At 35.7% G+C, this 22051-nt stretch overlaps 1 protein-coding gene across 1 annotated transcript; it reads left to right on the forward strand.

Annotated features, from left to right (window-relative positions):
• Nucleotides 1-2188: 2188 nt before the first annotated feature.
• USP33 (ubiquitin specific peptidase 33) lies at nucleotides 2189-21760 on the forward strand (the record flags this gene model as incomplete). The annotated part of the gene is made up of 15 exons (XM_008935563.1): nucleotides 2189-2258; nucleotides 3587-3700; nucleotides 4431-4509; nucleotides 6384-6804; nucleotides 7220-7360; nucleotides 10243-10355; nucleotides 11483-11655; nucleotides 11792-11862; nucleotides 12451-12484; nucleotides 13277-13322; nucleotides 14048-14228; nucleotides 15394-15520; nucleotides 17517-17686; nucleotides 19077-19158; nucleotides 21640-21760. Coding segments are annotated over 15 exons (1943 nt in total), but the record flags the coding sequence as incomplete, so codon positions are not given.
• Nucleotides 21761-22051: the final 291 nt, after the last annotated feature.

The raw sequence follows: 22051 nt of genomic DNA on the forward strand, positions 1-22051 counted from the left end.
TGATTCTATGATTCTATGATTTTGGGTAACCGTTTTCTGAGCCTGTAGTATCCCAGTATGGTGTGTGCTTGGTTTTTTTTATTTTTGTTTGGTTTTGTTTTTCTCCTTTTTCATGATGGATTTCATGCACTGCCAAACTTTCTGCTAGAAAAGGTTATCCCACTGTAGTACTACACTGTTGTAAAGATGAAAATGAGATTAGATGAACTCCTAACAGCATAGCTATGATTTCTCATTTCATAAAAGAATATAATAATTATTATTTCTTACAAGTCTTGAATGGGTATTGATCACTTAAAAAAAGGATAGATGTATTTGTTAGTAAAGAAAATATTTCTAACTACCATTTTCTTAAAAAATCTCACCAGAATGTTGTTAAGCTATTTTTGAGGCCTCAACGCATACGTCAGGGCAGTTTGTTTTCTATCAGTAATGATAAAAGAATTATTCTAAATCATGGATCTCATTTCTCTTACACTCACTGACTACCAGCTTTCTGTCTCCACAGTCTACTGGCACTGGCCAAAAACCCTGCTTTGCCTCTTCTGTTGTCAGGCAGAGTTTTTCTGGATATGTCACCACCCCACTAATTTGCCATCTGCCCTTAAGTCATTAAACCATGTGTTTTATTCCCAGTTAGTTTCACCTACCAGTGTGTGTATTTGTCTGTCATCTTGTCCTATCAATGCTTTTTTTTAATATAACTTGTGTAGAAGTAATATGAGGATAGAATTGCCCTGATGTTCCCAGAAGTATGGATGTGTGCTAAACATTTCTCAGATTTACAGGAAAATCTTTCTTTATCTCTATTCTAACTTTGTTCTTAACATTTCTTTTGAGATACTTCTGGTGAAGAAAGGATTAGAATATATCTTTTAAAAAAAGAAGTCTATTCAAAAATTTACTTGTAACACTGTGGGCTGGAAAATTGCAGTGAGAGGATCTTCCTGATGTATTTTATCTTGTCAAAAAAATAAAATATTTTAAAATTGTGTAACTGTTCTTTCCAATTTCTGTAAGACCATCCTTTTTATAGCAGATATTGGAAGAGCAGAATGCAGTTTCAAATGTGGGAAGCAGGACTATATTTCCATTCAGACTGAAGAACCTTATAAAACTTAAAAATGAGGTTCTGCATATTACAGAATTCAACTGAAGTAACCAAAATGTTTTTTACTTAAAAAAGGCTTTTCATAGTAAGTTTTCTATTTTTGCCACAAAGAAAAATGGCTGGGATAGTTCTTATACTTCAAGGGTTGCAGAGAGCTGTGTATTGTAGAGTGCTGTGTATCTGAAGTTTTCTGTTCTTATTGATTCTGTGCTTATAAATGTTACTGTTTTGTCATACAAAAGCAATTTTATTTTGAAATTAATTTCTTCACTAATGTAATGCTTAAGTAGCTACAAATAGCAAGTATCTCAGATTAGCTTCTTTAAATTGAGATCTTGTTATTTAAACAAGTGATAATTATCATGTCTCCTCAAATATTTAGAGAGCATTTTTCATGACTCCATAATCATTGAAAGTATATACATTATTTGTAACTCCTGTGTGTGTAAAAAAACGATGTATGGATATCAGTAAAGGAAGTAAACAGTCTGGGCTTGAAAAGAGGTTCTGTGGGGAAGTCTAAACTGAGCAGTCTGTATAAAAATAAGAGTATAACTGACATGGAGGGAGACTGATCGTAGGTAATATTATAATTCTGATTCTGGACTAATCACATGCTGAATAGGTTTTGAATCTGCAGCATAATCTGACTACTAGCATCCACTTGAGACAGCGAAATGGAATCTTCCTTGAGAAGCTTCTAGTAATAGGATTAATGGTTGTGAATGCAGCATAGAGACAATTTACCCTAACAGATAATTAAGTTCAAGTAAAATTTAAATAATGATTTTTTAAATTACAATCTGCAGCTGTTATAAAACATCAGAAGTTAGTAAGATAAAATGCAGTCCACTTGTGTGAAGTGTTTTATCTGAAATCAAAACACTTAATTACTTCTATGTACATTTGTATTCGTTTAGGGCTCCTATGCTTCTTTTAGTTACAACTCTGCATTATAAGTGTCATCAGAAGTGTTACATGAGTATTTTAATTAGCACCTATTTTGTAGGAAGTATTTTCCTTAATATGTCTTGTATTGCATTAACAGACTTGCTGAATGTTCATCCTGTTTTTCAGGTCTAACAGGATTAAAAAATATTGGAAACACGTGTTACATGAATGCAGCTTTACAAGCTCTTTCCAACTGGTAAGTAAAGTGATAGTAAATGTAATTTTACATCTGCTTATGCCTATATTCTCTCTAGATGGACTTAAGGATTTTCAAGGGCTGCAGTACCAGGGAAGATGTGTATTTGTTAAATATCAGTCTTATATACTACAAACAATTGCATCACTGATAAGAAAAAAAGTATTAGAATATGTGGGCTACTCCAGCTTTTTCCCTGTTACATTCTAATTCCTCACTGTTCTACATAAAAAACTGTGCAGTTCTAGAAATTGGAAGAAGAACTGATAAAAGCTATTAAATTTGTGTTGTGTTTATTTTTCTGCTACAAAGTAAATCAAAGGAAATGCATTAGAATAAATCCTTATTTAAAAAGAGATCATGTTAAGATCAAAAGGTCCAAATTTAATCCTTGCAAACAGTGCATGTGGGACATTCTATGCTAAGTCATCCTAGGAATGGCTAGAATACAGGACCTTGTCATCCCAGGGGAGTGTGAGACAAGTTCACAAAGGAGAAATCTACAAAAACTGACAAGATAAAACTACTATTCAATTCAAAATTTTCATGCACTAGAAATGGTGATGCAGGGAGAGTACTTGAGCATATATCTCATATGTTTACTGTACACATATGCTTTTGGCTGCAATCCAAGACAGGATAGAGGGCTAAGTAGACCTCGGAGATATCTTTTGTTCAGGGAGAGGAGAATTCAGGCAAATCTATCTGGAAGGTAAAATAGACAAGGCATCTAATAATGAGGAAATGATTCTGTTGAGAAATACCAAATTTTGCAAGTGTGCTGGGATAGCTCCTTTCTTGGATAGAAGTCAGTCCAATATGTATGAGGGGTGGTGATTTCAAAAGTAGGGTTGAAGAGAAAGAAGTGAGACAGTATGTGAGTTGGCATGAGGTAAATAGATAAATACTAATTTAAGTATTAATTATTTACTACCTAGAGACATCACATGGTGCTATTGAATTTTAGAGAGTAAAAAAGATTAAGATGCTATTTATGGACTAGGCTTATGGTGATTCTTGCTGTAGTGGTACATGTGTATTCCTGTGATGGCTACTACCTATTTCCTTGGTTTTGAATCCCATTAGACAATTCTGGTGCTTTAACAAATGTCAGAATACATCTGAGGAGCGGTGTTGCTCTACTGCTGAAGTTGTCCTACTAGGAGACATTTGGTTGTGGCATTTAAGGATGTAGGAAATTGTTCAATAGTTCAATTGTTCAAATAGTATTACTTTTTTTAAGAATCTTCTATGAAACGTGGATTTGCTCTTGTATTTTGACAGCCTGAAATAACCTGAAAAATTACTCTTGTCTTCTTTTTAATCAGCCCACCATTGACGCACTTCTTCCTTGACTGTGGAGGCTTGGCCCGAACAGATAAGAAACCAGCAATTTGTAAAAGTTACCTCAAGCTGATGACAGAACTCTGGCACAAAAGCAGGTATTCCATCATTTTGGTGATGAAATGATTGTAAGTAAACTCCAGAGTCATGAAGGATGCATTAATCTGTCCTAGGTTTCTAATTTTCATTTTGTGTATATCACAGAATTACTTTTATAAATTAAGGAAACACTAACTTGCAGGATTTAATCACTCCTTAACATCTGTTCTTTTCCATATCTGCCACAGGTAAGACAATTGATGTATCTTGTAGTAAGGAAGGTCTGACAAGACATACATGATAAACACTATGCATGTAGCATTAAGCTTTCAAAAATAAGTTTATATCTGCCAGAAATACATCCAAGATGTATAATTACTTTCTTTTCTGTCCTTCATTCTGCACAATTGTTCTATCAGTTTCTCTGATCTCCTTACATGAAATTTTTGTTATCTCTGTCTAAGAAAATACTTCGAAGTTTAAGTATGAAGGTAAAGAAACAGTAATTTTATCTATGATAGTTGTGATAAGTGCCAGGAGTATATCTGATTTGTCATCTAATTCTCTGACAAATGTGGCATAAGAGGTCTGATACAGTCTCTATTCTGTGAAGTGACAAATGTATAGTTAATAATTCAATACTATTATTATGTTTGATTAATATTATTTGTGCTGGATGTGTTATAGTTCAGATGAAGGTGAAATTATGATCCCAGTAAAGATAGAAAATTCCACTTAAATGCTTGCTTTTAAAATGTATGTTTACGTATTTTAAACTTTCTTCTTTAGACCTGGTTCTGTGGTTCCTACTGGTTTATTTCAAGGAATTAAAACTGTTAATCCAACATTTCGAGGCTACTCTCAACAGGTAGAATTTTCTGATATCTTTTAAATCTGCCTAAGCCATAAAGTTATCTTTTATTTTTAAACCTAATGCTAAATATATCATGCTTCCTATATTTGTTTAAAGCAAATGCAACATAAACTTTATATGCTTCAAATGTAGATTGTCTGAAACGGAGCCATCAACACTTAAGTCAGGTTTTATGTTTGTTATATCAAATTCTTGAAAGGCCTTGTTAAACAGGCATGGAGTATTGCATAGTGAAGGCATTCTTCAGTTGATCCTTCATAAGGTGTCTTGCTGCATTCGTAGCATTTGAAGTACATTATTAAAAGCTTTTGGGTTAGAGGAAAAAATTAAATTAAAATTAAAATTATGTCATTAAAGAAGGTTACTAATATCTTCCAAGAACCTACTGTTATTCAAAGGAATTTTACTGTCTGAGCTAGCATGTTTCATGTTTGTGGAATGGAGGGCAAGAATGTATTTTTACATTCAAATGCTACATGTAGATGTAAAGTAAATGGTTAAATATAATCTCAGTGTTTTTTAATTTACTCATGAGTTTAAGAGCAACATGAGTTTCTAGAAAAGTAGAAATTATATATTGAAAACTGAAAGGAAACTGTATGGAAACTCGGTTCTCACAGTGTTGAACAGTGATAGGAATGTTTTTCTGTGAAGAACAACACTTAATGAGAATCTTTTTAGCTTCTGCCTGGATCACACTGGAGTTTTATGTCTAGCCGGTTTTATGGAAGCAATTAAAATAAAAAGTAGGTTTTTCATGACCAGCACACTCCTATTGCCCATCCTTGCAAGGTGGGCAGCCAGTTGGACAGCTATGTTCAATCTTCAGGGAGAAAAAGGAATTCCTTTGCTCAGTGAAGAATGTTTACTACTTAATCTGTGTCTCAAAGTTTGAGCAATTTTTTTTTTTTTACGGATTACCAGCAAATAGGCATAGGCATATTAGTTTTTTTTTCCATTGCCCAAGTCCAAAATGCAAACACAATTGTTGTAGGTTTTAAGAAAAAGAATGTTTTATAGTCAGCAGTTTTGAGTTTAAAAAGTAATTGCTATGAAGGATGGGAATGTTGAGCATCAAAAATTATTATGAAGAACCAAAATACAGAAAGGAAAACAGAATAAAATAGAAGTAGTGGTAGATGCCAAGAAGAGGCTATTGTTTTCTCTCATGCTTGCTATATTAGATATTGTTCAGTGCTAGGAACCAAGCTGCTGCATGGATTATTGAAACGTGGTGGCTTGTAAGATATTTTCAAACATGGATTAGACCTTCAGTAATATTTGACAGCTTTGTGGAAACACTAATAGTTGAGAAATTTTGTCCAGGTTTGAGAAGAATAATTAAAACTTTGTTTGACAGTGTAATGCAATTGGAAAGTCGGGGTAAGTATTACATGATAATACTTCTCAATAAAGAATATTGCGTGCCAAGTGAAAGCAAGCTGTGGTTGCTTAGCTGAAGATGCTGCATAAAGTTTTTTAAAAACTGTCCCTAAAATGTTCCAGTACCAGCAAAGCTGGGATCTGATGACATTGTTGGTAGTTGCTTGAGCTACATTTATTATTCATGTAAGTTATAGCAATATTTTGGTTTAAGTTGTTGAAATAAGCTTATTGGGAGTTGAAGTGTTTTGAAGGAAATTTCTATGATAAGGTTACTTTCACAGGCAAGAAATGGATGCAGGAAAGAAATACATGGTCTGGAATGGAAATATCTTTTGAACATTAGACCTGGGACAGAAAACTTTACCTTATTCTTCTTCAAGAGCCAGCTGTAGTTTTTTTTTTAGTTATCTGTATGTTTCTTGATATGACTTCATCTTCCAAATATAATGGAATAATATTGTAAAACTTGTTTAAAATCCTAGGATGCACAAGAATTTTTGCGCTGTCTGATGGATTTGCTTCACGAAGAACTTAAAGAACCAGTTGTAGAACTGGAAGATGCCCAACCTATGAGTGTTGAAGAGAGTATGGAAGAAGACAAGAGCCAGTCGGATGTAGGCTTTCAGCCCTGTGACACCTGTGGTACCTGTGATAAAACAGAAAATGACAATATTTTCAAACCTGTGTTAGAGGATCCTGCAGAGACAGCCATGTTAATTCAGGATGATGACAACAACTCAATCACATCCAAAGACTGGCAGAAAGAAAAAATATCAAGCAACAAGCTTAAACGAGCAAATTCTATGGAAGACCTGGAAAAAGACACAAACACTGCATCAGAGACCACTGAATTTTTAAATAATCAAGGAACTGTCAAAGTACAGATACACAGCAGATTCTCCGGTAATACATTCCTCATGTGCATTTTAAATAGTCAAATTCTTAGCCAGAATAGCTGTGTGAGTGGAAATGAGTTGTAGAATACACTAGAGAGGCAATAGATCAAATAGCATAGGTGGATTTACTTGTAAACAATGTATCTTCTTAATTTATGTTTTCAGTTTAGGTGTTCTGAATTCAAATTGAATTCCCTTGGAAGCTAAAGATTTATACTGGATAAGATTTCAGATAATGGAGAAGAGTGGTGGTTTTTGGTTTTGTTCTTAACTTAAAATGTATGTGAAACGAAAGGTGCTTCATTCCTCAATGTCCAGTGACTTGACAGTATGGTTAAATAAATTATATGACCATTGTGTCTGTTCATTCTGCAGTAATATATATGGTAGAATTTAAGAAATAATACAAATATTAATTGCAGATTACATCAATGATGTCCACATGAATGATATATCTGCAGCCCAAACCCCATTATCAAACGAAGGGATGAACACACGCTTATCAAACAGTCCTCCAAAATCATTCTCATCATGCTCCTCACTGGCAGCAGTCCACAAGAAAGGTATAGACCCTTTATTTTCTCCCTCCTGGTGCTGAATTGCTCTGTGTTACGGTTCTCATTTTGTCGTGTCTTGCACAGCAATGCGGTGCTGTTCACAGGGGGTTTTTATCCCCTACCCCTAGTGGGGAGAGGGAGGATTATGTAAGCTGGACATATGACATAAGTCTCCCTTTACTATCATAAAATTCTGAACCTTTTGAAGCATCAATAGTATTTGTCTCGCTGTGGGAGGGTGGAGTAACGTTTTTAGACAACTCTCTCTGTTGCACCGGTTTGCACCGGTTTGAAGAGTGAGGAAATGTGAGAGACATAAGTACCACGAGAAAGGTAATGCTTTGCAGACAAGCACATCTGCTCTTCAGCAGAAGTTCAGCAATGTAACATCTTATTCTGTTAAAGTTTAAGGAGCCGTGTGTACCTACACCCTAGACAGACTTGTAAATGTTAGCTGTCTTCTGGTTTTTACTGTCTCTGCAGTGTGTAGTATTTCTTTTGGCACTTTCTGCTATATTTATTTATGCATTATAAATTTATTTGTATTTATTTATAAATGTATGTATTTATCAGCATTAAGGATGTTCAGATGTCTACTGCTTTTAGAGACAAAAGAGTGCAGCTTTAGGGCAAAAGTAACAATGTGTAATTCCCCCCCTCTCCGCTTCCCCCTCCTCCCCTTATTTGTCTAACAGCAGACTATTTTAATAAATTTTCTTTTGGAACATGCTCTGAAGGCTAGCATTAAACCAAACCAAACAAAAAAACTTCCCAGAACTTTTAATATTGTGATCCTCTTTCATTCAACAGGCTGTCCATGATAAGTTCTAAGAATGTTCATGTTATACTTTTAAAGCTCTAGCATTGATGCTGAATGAGAATGTCTTAATGGACTTGAGTTATTGACCTCCTTTTTCATTTGTTCAGTGGTTTTGACACTGCATCTGTACTACTGTCTCAAATCTTAGCTTTACCATTAAAGGAGGATTTTAGACAAAACAAAGTGTGTCTCATTGAGGAGGTACTAGGTAGGTGGAGCCTGTCATGCCCAAGGAGAGGCTGAGAGAGCTGGATTTGTTCAGCCTGGAGAAGGAAAGGCTAAAGGGGAACTGTTGCTGACATCAGCATTATGGGCAGTTACAGAGAAGGCAGAGCCAGACTTCTTGAAGCCATGCAGCAAACAAACAGAAGCACGTTGCAGAAAGGAAAATTTCTATTCGATGGAAGGAAAAAAATTTTCACAAAGAGTGGTTGCATGCTCATTGAACAGAATAACAGGGAACAGAGGCAGCAGCCCAGAGTACTGTGAGGTTCTTGGAGATGAATATTCTAAAGTTCAACTACAGCTGCTTTGAGGAGAGACTGTACCAGCTGATATCCAAATGTCTCTTCCAATGTAGACTACTGATTTTTGTCACTTCCTAGTCATTTAACTCTTGGTCATCTGTATTGAGGGAACAGATATGTACTTAGAACTGACTAGAGGAGTAGTGTGGCAGCCATTTGCAAGCTCAGTTGTTTTTTTAATTCCCCATAATGCCAGGGGAATTTCCTAGTGTACTAGGGCTTGCATTCTAGGGGCTAACACCTAATTACAACACACCTATTCCTTTCTCCTCTTCCATTTCCCCCTAGCTGAAAGCACACAGTGTCTGTTGGGTGCGACAATTCCAAGATGCCCGTCTGTCAGTGTCTTCCATTTCTTCCTGCAGTTTATTAATGTGGATAAATGAAGCATATCCTCCACGTCACTGTGTAAATAGAGACGTGAGAACCATCTTAAAGCAATTTAGTGACAGAAATAGTGATTGAAAGGAACTTTAGATAATTCTGAGCAAAAGGCTCTATGAGGAAGTTTATGTCCATGATAAATATATCTGATGTATCGTGAAAGTTTTTCAGGTTGCTTCTAGCAGACATTCTTTCTGCTGGAGATACTTTTGAACTCAGACATTTTTATTAGACATCTTTCTAGGTACGAGATGATACAGAGACAATGTAGAATACTGCTGTCCAGTAAAGAGACGAGTACTTGCTTATGGGCAAATCTTTTACATACAAAGGAGCCTTTGGAGGTTGTGTTCTACGTGAGAGATCTATTGGAGTAAATCAGTTTCCTCCATACTGTAATTATTTCCGTGTTTCACTGCTTATCTTGTTATTGTCTATCAGCATTTTGGCAGTTTGCCTTTGACTCCTACAAGACTTATGAGTGGTCACTTTGGTAATATACTAATTCCAGAAGAGTTTTTGTGGTCTTCATTTTAGCCTACCATTCCAGTAACTTGTAGAGCCCAAGAGACTGCTCTGGTGTTTTTACCTAGTTAGTAATGGATTTGGATGGGGAGTGCATATTATTGGCTTGGAGTTTTACTTGATTTTTTTTTTTTTTTTTTTTTAATAAGCTCCTGTTAGACGGGGTTCTAGTAGTACATTTAGTCTACTTCAATCCACTGTCATTGGTGTTGTGATACAACAAGCTTGTGTATGAGCTTTTTCAGCACAACATGGCTAAAACTTCTTGGAAAGATGTGGACAAATTAAATGTCAGATAGAATGTGCCTTCTTAAGTTTATACCTGGGGGGGGAATTTCTCCTAAGATGAATCTCATAGTAGGCTGTGGATTTCAAAATGGGCATCTTGAGTTTTACTTAGTGGCAAAATTTTCTGGTGTTTGTCCCCCTTGAACTGGTTGAGAAACCTGCATTAATTGTCTGGTACTAACAGTGATTGGTTGTGTAATTTCTAATATTTAATAAATAAAAAGCAGGGCTTGGCTCACAATTCTAAGTCTGTGTGATGTCTAGCTTTATTACACAAAGTTCAAGGAAATCAGAATCTGCTGTATCTTGATGTACTTTCAGCTTCTGATTTTGTCATTATATAGTTTCCGCTGTATCGTCACCAAAAAGGAAGAAGCGCAAGAAGTATAGGAGTGTTATCTCGGATATATTTGATGGGACTATAATAAGCTCGGTACAGTGCTTAACTTGTGATCGGGTGAGTAAGATGGGGAGGTTCCAGCTTTTAATACAGTATATTTTCCCCAATACAAATACTCATGGCTTTACAAATACAGACATTCTCTGTAACTTTATTCTTATGTGGCAGATTTACACCACCTTTACCCAAAGAGAATAACAGCTACTACCAGCACTTTGTGTTTAAACTAGCTTGCATTCATTGAGCTGGATATTTACTCAGAACTGAAAAAGAACATTTTGAAAATTGTTTTACAGCTTACCAATTTGAAATTTGTTAACAGCAGGGAAAGGTTGATAAGGGCTGTCCTCGGGTATCAGGACACTTTTACAGGTGATATGAATCATGAACTGCTTTCTGAAGGTGTCCTCTACTGCAAGATGTGGTACGACATAGGAACAGTTGAATTTTTTTTTTTTCTGTGCTGTTTGGTCATAGAATTACTTTGATCAGCACGCAGGGTCATTTTAAAACTCAGTTACCTAAATACGTCTAGTGGACCACGTTAGTTTCATAGCAATATTATAAAATATTGGTTGTAAAAATCTCTGCACTTGCAACAAGTTTCTCAACATAAGGTTTAAACCTAACCCTGAAGAAGCTGCATGCCCTTACTGCTTCCTTTGGTTTAGACCTAAGAATACTGAGAGCTCAGGGTAACCTAATAAGCAAATTCAAAAATCAAGTAAGAATGAATTTTTAGTTTGCTTGATGTTTTGCTCTTTGATGCATGATCACTAAATCCAGCATGGGAGAAAGAAAATGCACAGCTGGGTTTCTTTTGCAGTGGGTCCAGTTACATCAGGCCAAGATAATGTTAAAGCAAAATGCTGTCAACAGTGGGCTAAACTTTCCGAAACTAGCTTGTGTAACAGAAGCCTGAGGCAAAAATCGTAGTGCTTTGTATAACTAGTAGGAAGGCAAATGATAACAACTTTAAAAAGTTTTACTGATAGCAGTGTGCAAGTCCACTTTTCTAGAAAATGAATTCTTACATCCCCTTATTTATAATTAATTTGCAGCATAGTGGAATTTGCAACCGTACAGTGACTTTGTAGTTACTGGTGAAGTTTGCAGAATTCAATGTAATTGCTCTTTCTCTTCAAGCTTAACTCTTATTTTGTTTCGTTTGTTTTGTTCTTTAGCTGTCTGTAACCCTGGAGACCTTTCAGGATCTGTCCTTGCCTATTCCAGGTAAGGAAGATCTTGCTAAACTCCATTCTGCAAGTCATCAGACATCTCTAGTCAAGGCAGGGTCATGTGGAGAAGCATATGCCCCTCAGGGATGGATAGCCTTTTTTATGGAGTATTTCAAAAGGTAAATAATATTTGCCTTGTTTTATTTATTTATTCAATTTGAAATTCCAGTTTCTGCTCTTCTGGCAGAACATTTGTTGTTTTTCTTTTTTTTTCTGTCAATGATGTTTCAGGTTTGTTGTCTCATGTGTTCCTAGCTGGTTTTGGGGTCCAGTTGTAACCTTACAAGATTGTCTTGCTGCCTTTTTCGCCAGAGATGAGCTCAAGGGTAAGAGGTTCATTACATGAACATGTTTTTTCAGGTTGGTTTTTTTTTCCTTCTGTCACAATAAGATGATTAATATCTTTTTAGCTTCATGCAATTAAGCAAAGGTTACCTGTTAGACTATAGAGCAAGCCATTCCTTGCTCTTATGGGATCACTCATTTCAAAAAGGTAAGCTTCTTACTCAACTGAATATTTGAGGCAAGAAATGCCCATGAAAGCTGCTTTAGAAATGTCAAGTAAATCTGAATTTAGTGTAATGAAATCATGCCAGCTGAAGGTTCATAAAAATTTCAAAACCCACTATATTGATACTCATTCTCATAACCTTAATTTACACTCAGTAAATTATTTCCCTTTTAAGTGATATAACATCATCTGTTGAGATTATGTTGGCATGCTTCATAGTTGAAAGCATAAAATCTGAGAACCTTTCTATTTAGTTGCTCTCAACACTCTTATGACTTTAAACATTGAACGCAACCCAAACATAAACTTCCTTGAAACTTTTATATGTCAGAGGTATGGGTTTGAAGGTAACTGTTTGGATTTAGAGACTAATGGCTGTTTTTCTTCTCCCTGATATTTGCAGGTGATAACATGTACAGCTGTGGAAGGTGTAAAAAGTAAGCTGGATTTTACCTTTGTTTTAGCTTGTCGTAAATGGAGCACCTTAATGCTTCTGTTAGTGAAGAGGCATGTATTTCTGCTGGATGTCTCACGGTACTATTAATCTCTCGTTCTGGCTGTCAGAAATCTAGTATTACAAAGGTACAGGAGTCAGGCAGCACTGACTCACTGTACCATGTTGTAAACCAAATGTGCTTAAGTCTTTCTTGTGTTCCTTACAATTTTAGAGCTTTCTAAATTGTTTTTGATTGGTGAAATAGAAGATCTTAGCCCGCTATATGACTCACAGATTGTCATGGATATGCAGTAGATCACTTCAGTGTGTTAAAAATAAATAAATATACTATGACTTTAAATACTAAAGAACCAAGGAACGGAAGTGATCTGAGAACTGTTCAAAGCCCTTCATGGAAAAAAGAGTGTTATTCCTTACTGTATAACTGTTGATCTGCTGTATGTCATTTCCTAAAAATAAACTTTGTTTCTTTTTTATCTTTTGCTTAAGCTTTCATGAAGCTTAAAGTTCTTTCCTTATGTTAAGAGAAGCCTATAGCTAGAAGGAACTTGATTATCTGTACTTGATGCTTTGAAATTTTCAGCAGTACAGATTGTATTTTCTTCTGAAGCATCGTTTGTATAATTTTGGCAACTCCATGTCTAGTCTGCATTCCAGAAATATTTTGGGTTTACTCATGTAATGTACAGCTTAGACTTGTGCTGATCAAGCACAATAAAATGTTTTCATAACTAAATGTTGTTTGTTTGTTTTCTTTTTTTTCTTTGCTTAGGTTAAGAAATGGAGTGAAATTCTGCAAAGTGCAAAAATTTCCTGAGGTACTGTTACTACATGCACTTTAAAGCACTTTTTCTGCATGATTAGGAGTGTGGTAAGACTAATGAGTTCCATGGAGTAAATCATGTTTGCAGTGTTATATGATGAAAGCATATCTTCATATTGGCATTTGTTTTAATAATGTGAGCAATGTTTGACTATTTGCCCTGTAAGAAAGTGAACCTTGTATATGAAAAGTAAAGTTAGAAGAATGAGGTTTTTCTATGTTGTTACTGTCAGCCTATAGAACTTATTATACTGCAGTTCACAGAAATAAATACCACAGCCTGACTAGAAATCTTTTCTGTAAGTAATGCTTGTAACTTTACATTTTAAAAGTAATCCAATCTTAGATTTCAAAATACAAGTTGATGACTGCAATAATCAGGAAGAATTAATGTCCCTCGTGACAAGATTATGCAATAGGTGCATTGAAGAAGGAGAAGGTATGTTGTTCATTGCTGCATCAGTGTTAGTAACCATTCAGGACTGTTTTAATACTGTCAGTAAGATAAGTTTTCAAATTGATTTCTAAGTCCTTGAGCCACAACTGATTTTTAAAAAAGTCTTCTGAGGAACACAGAGCTTGTGATGGTTGCCTCATACCATAGGGAAAAGTGATCCTTTGGACATGATAGAAGGAGAAGATGTCATGCACAGTTTAGTTATTAAATATCAAATAGTAGCATGTACACTTCTTGAGGGAATCTGTTGATCCTTCTTACAGATACTGTGCATTCATCTCAAAAGATTCAGACATGAACTTATGTTTTCCACAAAAATTGGGACCCATGTGTCCTTTCCCTTGGAAGGCCTTGATCTTCAGCCCTTCCTTGCAAAGGACAGTCCAGCTCAAATAGTGACTTATGATCTCCTCTCTGTTATCTGCCATCATGGAACCGCCAGCAGTAAGTAACAGGTTGTTTTGTCTTTGCCTTTGATATTCACATCAGCACTTCTGTTGAAGGATGATATCCGTATACTGAAGGGTAAATGGATGAGCATGGTAACAATAATGTGAAAGAATTTGCTATGATTTTTACCTCAATCGCTTGCTCTGAAAGCATTGGCACATCTTTGAAATTGTATGGCATACCTAAATAAAATTGTAGGTGCAAAAACATTAACATATCCTGGAATATTAACTGAAAAACTATATGCACTATTGAAATGGAATAGTATCAATATACAAATAATGTTACGTGGCAGCAGATGATCAGCTGTTCTGTGCATCTGCTGTTTGTCTAGAGTTTTGATGCATTATACTTTTTTGGAAAGAGTTCACAAAGCACCACAAAGATGCCAGTAGTGTTTTGGTTTTTTTTTTAAAAAAAAAAAAGTAGTTCTCTTTGGTGATTGCTGCCAGTTAACCCCAAAGCAGGCAGTAACTGCTATTTATGGGTAGTGATGAGTAGCTGAATAACATCTTTTTGCCATATGTCAAGCTCGTTTTTTGCCTAGGTGCTCTTAGGATTTATGAGATTAGGAAAATAGAATAGTTTGAAGCTAGAAACTTCGTAGATTTTTGTAGAAGTTACTCATCCCATGTTCCCTAAACTTGAGGTATCCGTTGTTTAGATGAAGCTGTTAGCTTTTTTTCTGGATGCTTTATCATCTTCCATTTAGTGCTTGCTGGATGGTGCTTCTTGGAATCAGTTTAGTAGATGTTTGATTGCTTTATTATTAGCAATTGATTATGTATGTAAATCTAGTAATAAATGTTCAAAACAGTTAAGTATGGCCTTGATATCATGTAGCCATTACACATCTATGCTAATTCGTATTATAAAGAATACTAAGATTTGAAGAGAGTTCATTGTGGAAACTGGTTAGGGTAGAATGTTCAGACAGGCTCATTCTGATTTGAATACCATGGTTCAGGAGTACATTAGACAACAGGCTGCTTAAAGAGTTCAGGAATATGTTGAAAGCAGTGTCCAACTTTCCACTAGCTAATATAAATCTAAAAAAAGTAAAAAAAACTCTTACTGGACTTAATTCCTTTTCATATATTGGAGAGTAAACCAGGCAGCTCTGGGCACTTATTAATAACTCTTTCTTCTAACATTCTAGGTGGACATTATATTGCTTATTGCCGCAATAATTTAAATAATCTGTGGTATGAATTTGATGACCAGAGTGTCACAGAAGTATCAGAATCTACAGTGCAAAATGCAGAAGCCTATGTTCTCTTCTACAGGTAGGAAATAAAAAGTATTATCAGACCCATGTAAATCAGGTACATGAATAACTTTTTAAGTGCTTCAGCAGCTTTCAGAAATCAGCTGTCCCACAAGAGTTATAATAGAAGAATTTGACCAACCAGAAAAGCTTATGCTGGAGAGAGACTTAATCCTTCCATTACCTCCTTAACGCTTCCTCTGTCACTGCTATAACATGTATGGAAATTAATATTAAATCTCCATAAATAAGGTGTGGTAAGGTGACTAGTGAGAACTTTCAGCAGCTGCTAGAACTAGGCACCAGCTACGTTGTTTTCAATTAGAGGGAAGGAATTCTGCACAGGGGGAAGTTTTGCACACAGACTTCTAAGTGTTAGAGCTCTAAAGGGAGTTGTTGAAAGTCTTTAGCAGATGGGATGTGGAACAACAGAGGTTTTACTGTGTTGTAATTTCATTGTAGGGGATTTATAGGCTGGTCTTTTCCTGAAAGTTGAAATGAAAGCCAAGAAGTCATGTTATCATCTTCAGTCTATGGAATTTTTGTACTTGAAATAAAAGTAACTTAAGTCAATTTTCAAATTCTAAATTTCTGGTACTAAGATCAAATTCCCACTAAAAGTTAACTGCAGAATAGATCATGTCAGAGCTACACAAAAAATCAGATGTTTTCTGAAAGTATTTTAGCTTTCATTAGGAGCACGCATACCTGCCTCTGTCTGAGCTAAGCCTGTGAGTCTGACTCAGTGGGTCTTTTAAAAGGAATGTGGGTGTTTTGTTGTATTGCCAAGAAAGAGCACTGTACCTGATTGTGGGTAAACATATTAAAATAAATATGAAAGGATAGTATTCATAAAACTTGGTTTTAAAAGAGAATGAACCCACAAAACACAACCACACAAACAAATATAGATGTTCTTTCAGTACATTTTAGAAAGCTTAGTGGAGATACGTACGTTTTTTTAAATTACAGCTGGAAACCAAACTTACCTACTTCAATTTCATTTTCAGACTTCTAAGATTTTTGTTAAGTAGCTTTGATCTGAATTTAAACAAGTAATGTTTTTTAATTGGCTTCACAGCATTTGTTTTTTTCCTACTTTTTTTTGTCTTGTTTTGCTATACTGTAAATAGCCTTGTTGCTATAGCCATTAGGTCTACCTGAAGCTTTACTATAAGCTGTTTGTGTCAGCTTTGGCTCTGTAAATTAACTGAGGTGGCACAGCTCTTTTTGTGGTGCTGAGTCGAGTTTCAGGTCAGTTCTGGCGGACAGAAAGAATGGTTCAAACCTTCTGTAGAAGAGAGATTCTATTAAATTTGAAAACAGGACAGCAGAGATACTTCTAGTTGGACAGTAGCAACAGCCTCAGTGAGGAAAAGTAGGGGGGGATACAAGAATAGGAGGGAAATTATTAGATCTACTCACTTGTGGAGGTAAGTATGGAACATGTGTCCAAGGAGTATGGCTTGCAAAGCTTTAGCTCAAAAGATACATAGAGGGAATGGGCAGAGACTTGTTGTCTTCTCCTGTGGTAGTAATCACCTCTGCAGCACAGTCAGAGTCTCTCGCTCTGCTCTGACTGCTGTCGCCTCTGCAGTCCATCTATTTACTTTCTCAGGCTGATGCTGTCAAGGGTCTTTGAACTAAGTAGGCAAAATCTTCCTTGTAAGCATGATAGCAGCTGTGCCATGGCCTGTCAGAACTAGGGACAAGCATAGGTTTAGCAGAGACAGAGGTCCTTGCTGCCCTTCTGCCCTGTGCTGACTCCTGTGACACACGGTTCTGTAACGTGTCAGTCTCGGTTTCTGCCACACACTCAGATGGTGGCTCTGCTGTGCACAAAAGATGCAAGCTTTTCTGTGTGCTGAGTCAACTAATTCATGCTAATAGAACTTTGAAGTATAGACATGCCTGAAGTAATTTACTTGAAAGTAGAGTTGTCTTTTCACAAAGTAAATTATCTACACTGTACAGAAAGATATCTATTTGTTTAATGATTCCTATTTTGGCAATAGAAAGAGCAGTGAAGAAGCACAGAGAGAGAGACGAAGGATATCGGGTCTGCTGAACATAATGGAACCAAGTCTTCTGCAGTTCTATGTTTCCAAGCAGTGGTTAAATAAATTCAAGACTTTTGCAGAGCCGGGACCAATTTCAAATAATGACTTTCTCTGTATGCATGGAGGTGAGACTGTAGTTGTGTATAAATTAAACATTATTTGTCAACTTGTAGCTATACAGGGATGTACCCTTGTTTTAATTAAAGGAATTTGAATATAGTAAGTTCATTTTATAACTTCTATAACTTCTTAGGTAAATTAGAACTGGAATGTCTAAGTAAATTATCTCATTTTAGCAGCTGGCTAGTGGGAAATGATACTGTGTGAGGTTTTTATTTTTTATTTTTTATTTTTTTTTCTTTCCTCTGGACATTTGATTTTGTTTATAAGCATTCTTGATTCTGGTAGAGGAACAGTTTGTCTTAACTGCATGCTTCCTAAACATATATGTTCCCATTTTTAAAAATCCTACCACTTTATCACCATCTTCAATAATCTGGTCTGCCAATATAAATCTTTTTTTTCCTGCTATGTACTAGAAGCAACAAGGAAGTTTGAAAGCTGCAGAACAAGAGATTGTCCTGATGCAGACAATCTAATGCATAGCAGTGTGAACACAGAGTAGTAATTCCTTATATTTTGTATAGCTGAATAAAAATTTTACTTCATGCTAAATGAAAAATTAGATAATTACATTAAGCAAAACATAATTGGGGAAATACCTGTATCTGAGTGCCAACATTCGAAGAAGTCATTACTAGGTGGTGTGTTTATACCTATTCTTTAATAAAAAAAATACAACTCTATTAGGTCAGCAGTTAAGAGGTGCTGCCCCTGTTGCTGAACCAAACTTTTAAATGTATTTAAAGAAATACTGTGTCCCTGTAGCAATCTGCAGAGTGTGTACACGTGAGCCCTTGTGGCTTTCTGTTCCAGCATATGATTCTTGTACCAAGTGCCTGAACTTACTCGATTTTCACTGCCCAAAACAATTCTTGCACAGAACATTGCTGCTTACCATGTGCGTCAGCTCAGTGCTTTTAATTCTGCTAGCCACCCTGTTTCTGCATCTGTCAAAATTTTGGTTCTTTCCAGCATTCATGTTGTTTGCAGTAATTCAAAAAGGTCTACAGCAAATAAGTAAATTTTGAATACGCAGTTTGTTAATGTGTTTACATGCACAAACAAATTATTTAATCACTCGTTAACATTTTAATTGTGTACATTAAGAAACATTCTGTAAACAGTATCTAAAAAGGATTTTAGCCCTTTAGTTTTAATCTTTCATATAGTTCATTTCTGCTTTTTATAAACTTTCCAGCCTCAAACTTCTTTTCCAGCTTAAAATTAGTGGTCTCTCTAATACCCTAGTCTGGTAAAACTTGGTTCATATGATTTTTCTGAATTCATTGAAAGGTTGTTGGGGTTTCTTTTATTTGTTTGTTTTATTTGGAGACCTCTAACATAGTCTCTTCCCCCCACTAAATCTACAAGTCTCTTTTGTTGCTTCTGCAGGTGTTCCTCCACACAAAGCTAACTTCATAGAGGACTTAGTTGTAATGCTGCCTCAAAATATATGGGATAATCTGTATAGCCGGTAAGTTTTGTACTGTAATTGGAAGAAATCCAGTAGTACGGTTTGAGAGAGCAAATATGCACTAACCAGCAGCATCAGACTTCAGAATTAGTGGCTCAGAAAAATACATTCTAGGCACAAAGTTAAGTGAAAGAATTATAAATAGCTGATTTACTTTGCTTGTGCAAAGTAATGCTAAAAGCCTACATAAAATAGTGTCTTACCAGAGTATTAAACCAATAAACACGTATGGTATGTACAAAATTACACAAAGTAGGTCAGCAAAAGTACACTTTGGAAGAGGTATTTTGAAAGAGCTCTCTGTGTCAGCTTCCTGTTCTCTGTTGGCTGGAGACAACTTTTCTTTTATGCTGGCTTTGAATCCATAGCTTCAGCTGCCAGTACTGCTTCAAAATAACTTATATCTCAGCATTCCATACAACTACTCCACACTTCTTAATGTAGGTCAGGTTTAAGTGCTTGCTTATAAAGGAGAGATTCTTACAACTTGTATCTCCTTTTAAAGTAAGAAAAAAAAAAAATGCAGAAGAGCTTTGCTGTTGACCTTGAGGACTTTGTATTGCACTTGCATTCAATATTTTTAGCTGTTAACTTCCTGCCACCTAAGCACAGCTAAAGGGTTGGAGTTTTTTTTGTTTTAGAGTTTCAGTGGACAGAAGTGAAAAATTGAAACAATACTATTTCCAGCTTATTTCCACTTTCCTAGATGTATTCCTTTTTCTTCCAGCTGACAAAGACATTATAGGTTTTCTGTATGCAGGAATGTTTGTTAAATCTGAAGGAAAATATTTTTAAACTTCTCATTGCTGTCTCTTCACTGTAATCTTTTAAAACAAGATGTCAAACTTCAATCATGTAATGGAAGTTTAGACATCACAGAGATTATAGGGTCCTCCAGATTTTGGGAGTAATGCATTAGGTAGAAAAGAGGTATGAACTGTCATTGCTAAACGTCTGTCTCTTTGGTCTGCCTACCTGATATTTTACTTTTTGTCCTGCTGTTAACTGGGAATTATGGGAGAGTACTGTGGCTGCAGTGGTTGAAAAAGCCAAAAATGGTGGAAGTGGCTTTTACTGACACGGTATTAAGGAAAAAGAGAGATTCATCTAGCATGTGAAGTGACAATCCATGTCCCAAACACATTTATTTTGCTTCACGTGTGACACTACTCCTGTTCAATTCCAAATACTTTGGCACAAGAGTTGCTTTGAGACCATGCAGTATAATCCATACTTGTCCTATTTAGTATAAAAGCTTGTGAACTGATCAGTGCACTCCAAAGACAAGGTGTTGTCTTCAGAGGTGCAATTTAAGTGGTAGGTGACCATTGCATGAAACATCTTTGTTAAGTTGGGATGATTGATACACTGAAAAACTTCAATGTACAAGTGATGTTGTACTGAAATAATACTTAATTTTCAGTTAAAATACCACAATTCAAGGGGGGGAGAAGAAATGTCCCAAATTACTTTTATGGACTGAAAGTAATTAAAAAAATTATAATCTGAAAGGGAAAAGGCAATGTCTTCAATAGAAAATTTTTGTTTAATTTTATTCACTAAGGAAACAGTTATTTTTCAGCTTTCTTACAGATTTTCATATTGTGAGCTTTAATTCATGTTACTATATTTAAGAGCACTCTCTTTTATATCATTTAATGTAAGACTTTTTGGAATAAAATCTGAAGTTTTAGAAGCAAAATTGGAGGAGAATGCAGCTCTGAAAAAATGATTACTCAACAAGGAAGTAGAACCTGGACTATCCTTATCTCAATATGTATTTTAACCTGATGTTCCTGTTGTAGTGAGTGCAACTCTTAAGGCTACTAGTTGTTCAAGAATATTTTATCAAGCTTTTAGTTTCCAGGCGAGCAAATGCTGCACATGTTTGTAATTATACATGAAAATCTGTGTGTGTGTGTGTTTATGTATCTTTTGGGCTTGTCAGCAAGAGTGCCCCTGAAGACATGTATGCAGTTTCACACAAGGAATACAGTGGGAGGGTCATGGAGAACAACTTTTTAAGGACGAAACAATAAACAAGTTTAGAGGCTGGTGTCAGGGAGGTAGCAAACTGATGAGGAACCTGCACTGGAATGCAAGAACATGCTTAAGGAAGAACTGGCTGGAACAATTTTCATAGCCTGTTTCTTAGAGGCCTTTAATAAAATCACACATGGAGTGTCTGTATAACAGTATACTTGGTCCCTGACGTGTACATCTGTAGTAACACCTTTTGAAGTATATGATACATCGGAGTTGGAGATGGTTTGTACTGGCATTGGGCAGTGAGAACTTTGAAGATTGTTTTATCTTAGGATGGAATACAAAAAGTTACTGGGAAAATAAATTGTGTCTTGGTGTGGCTTGCATGTATTGGGCTTCTGTTACATATTATAAGAAGCTGACACTTGTGATGTCTACAGGTGCATGATCTTTTTATATGGCATTTTCCACAAGGTTAATTTTCTTTTACTGCAGGTATGGAGGAGGACCAGCTGTTAACCATCTGTATGTTTGTCACACCTGCCAAATAGAGTCTGAAAGAATTGAAAAAAGAAGGAAAAATGAACTGGAAATGTTTATTCGGGTAAAAAAGTAAACGCTTATTCAGTTCTGCTTTTTGACATCACCTGCTACTCCTGGTGTCACTCAAGGGCTCACCAAAAGCACATAGGTGATGCCTGTAACAAATGGACCTCTATACCTATACAGTATCTCTTCTTTCCTGTTGGCAACAGTAATGCTCTTGTGATATGCCAGATAACTGTTTACATGGAAATGTACTTACAGAAAATATTTAATATATTTCTTAAATTGTTTTTTGTAGTGTATATAGTATAGCCACATAAGCAGCTGCTCTTTGTACGCTGCCAGTGATCTGTTCTGTGAA

This window comes from Merops nubicus, unplaced genomic scaffold (assembly GCF_000691845.1).
Source record: "Merops nubicus isolate BGI_N331 unplaced genomic scaffold, ASM69184v1 Scaffold53662, whole genome shotgun sequence".
NCBI lineage: Eukaryota > Metazoa > Chordata > Aves > Coraciiformes > Meropidae > Merops > Merops nubicus.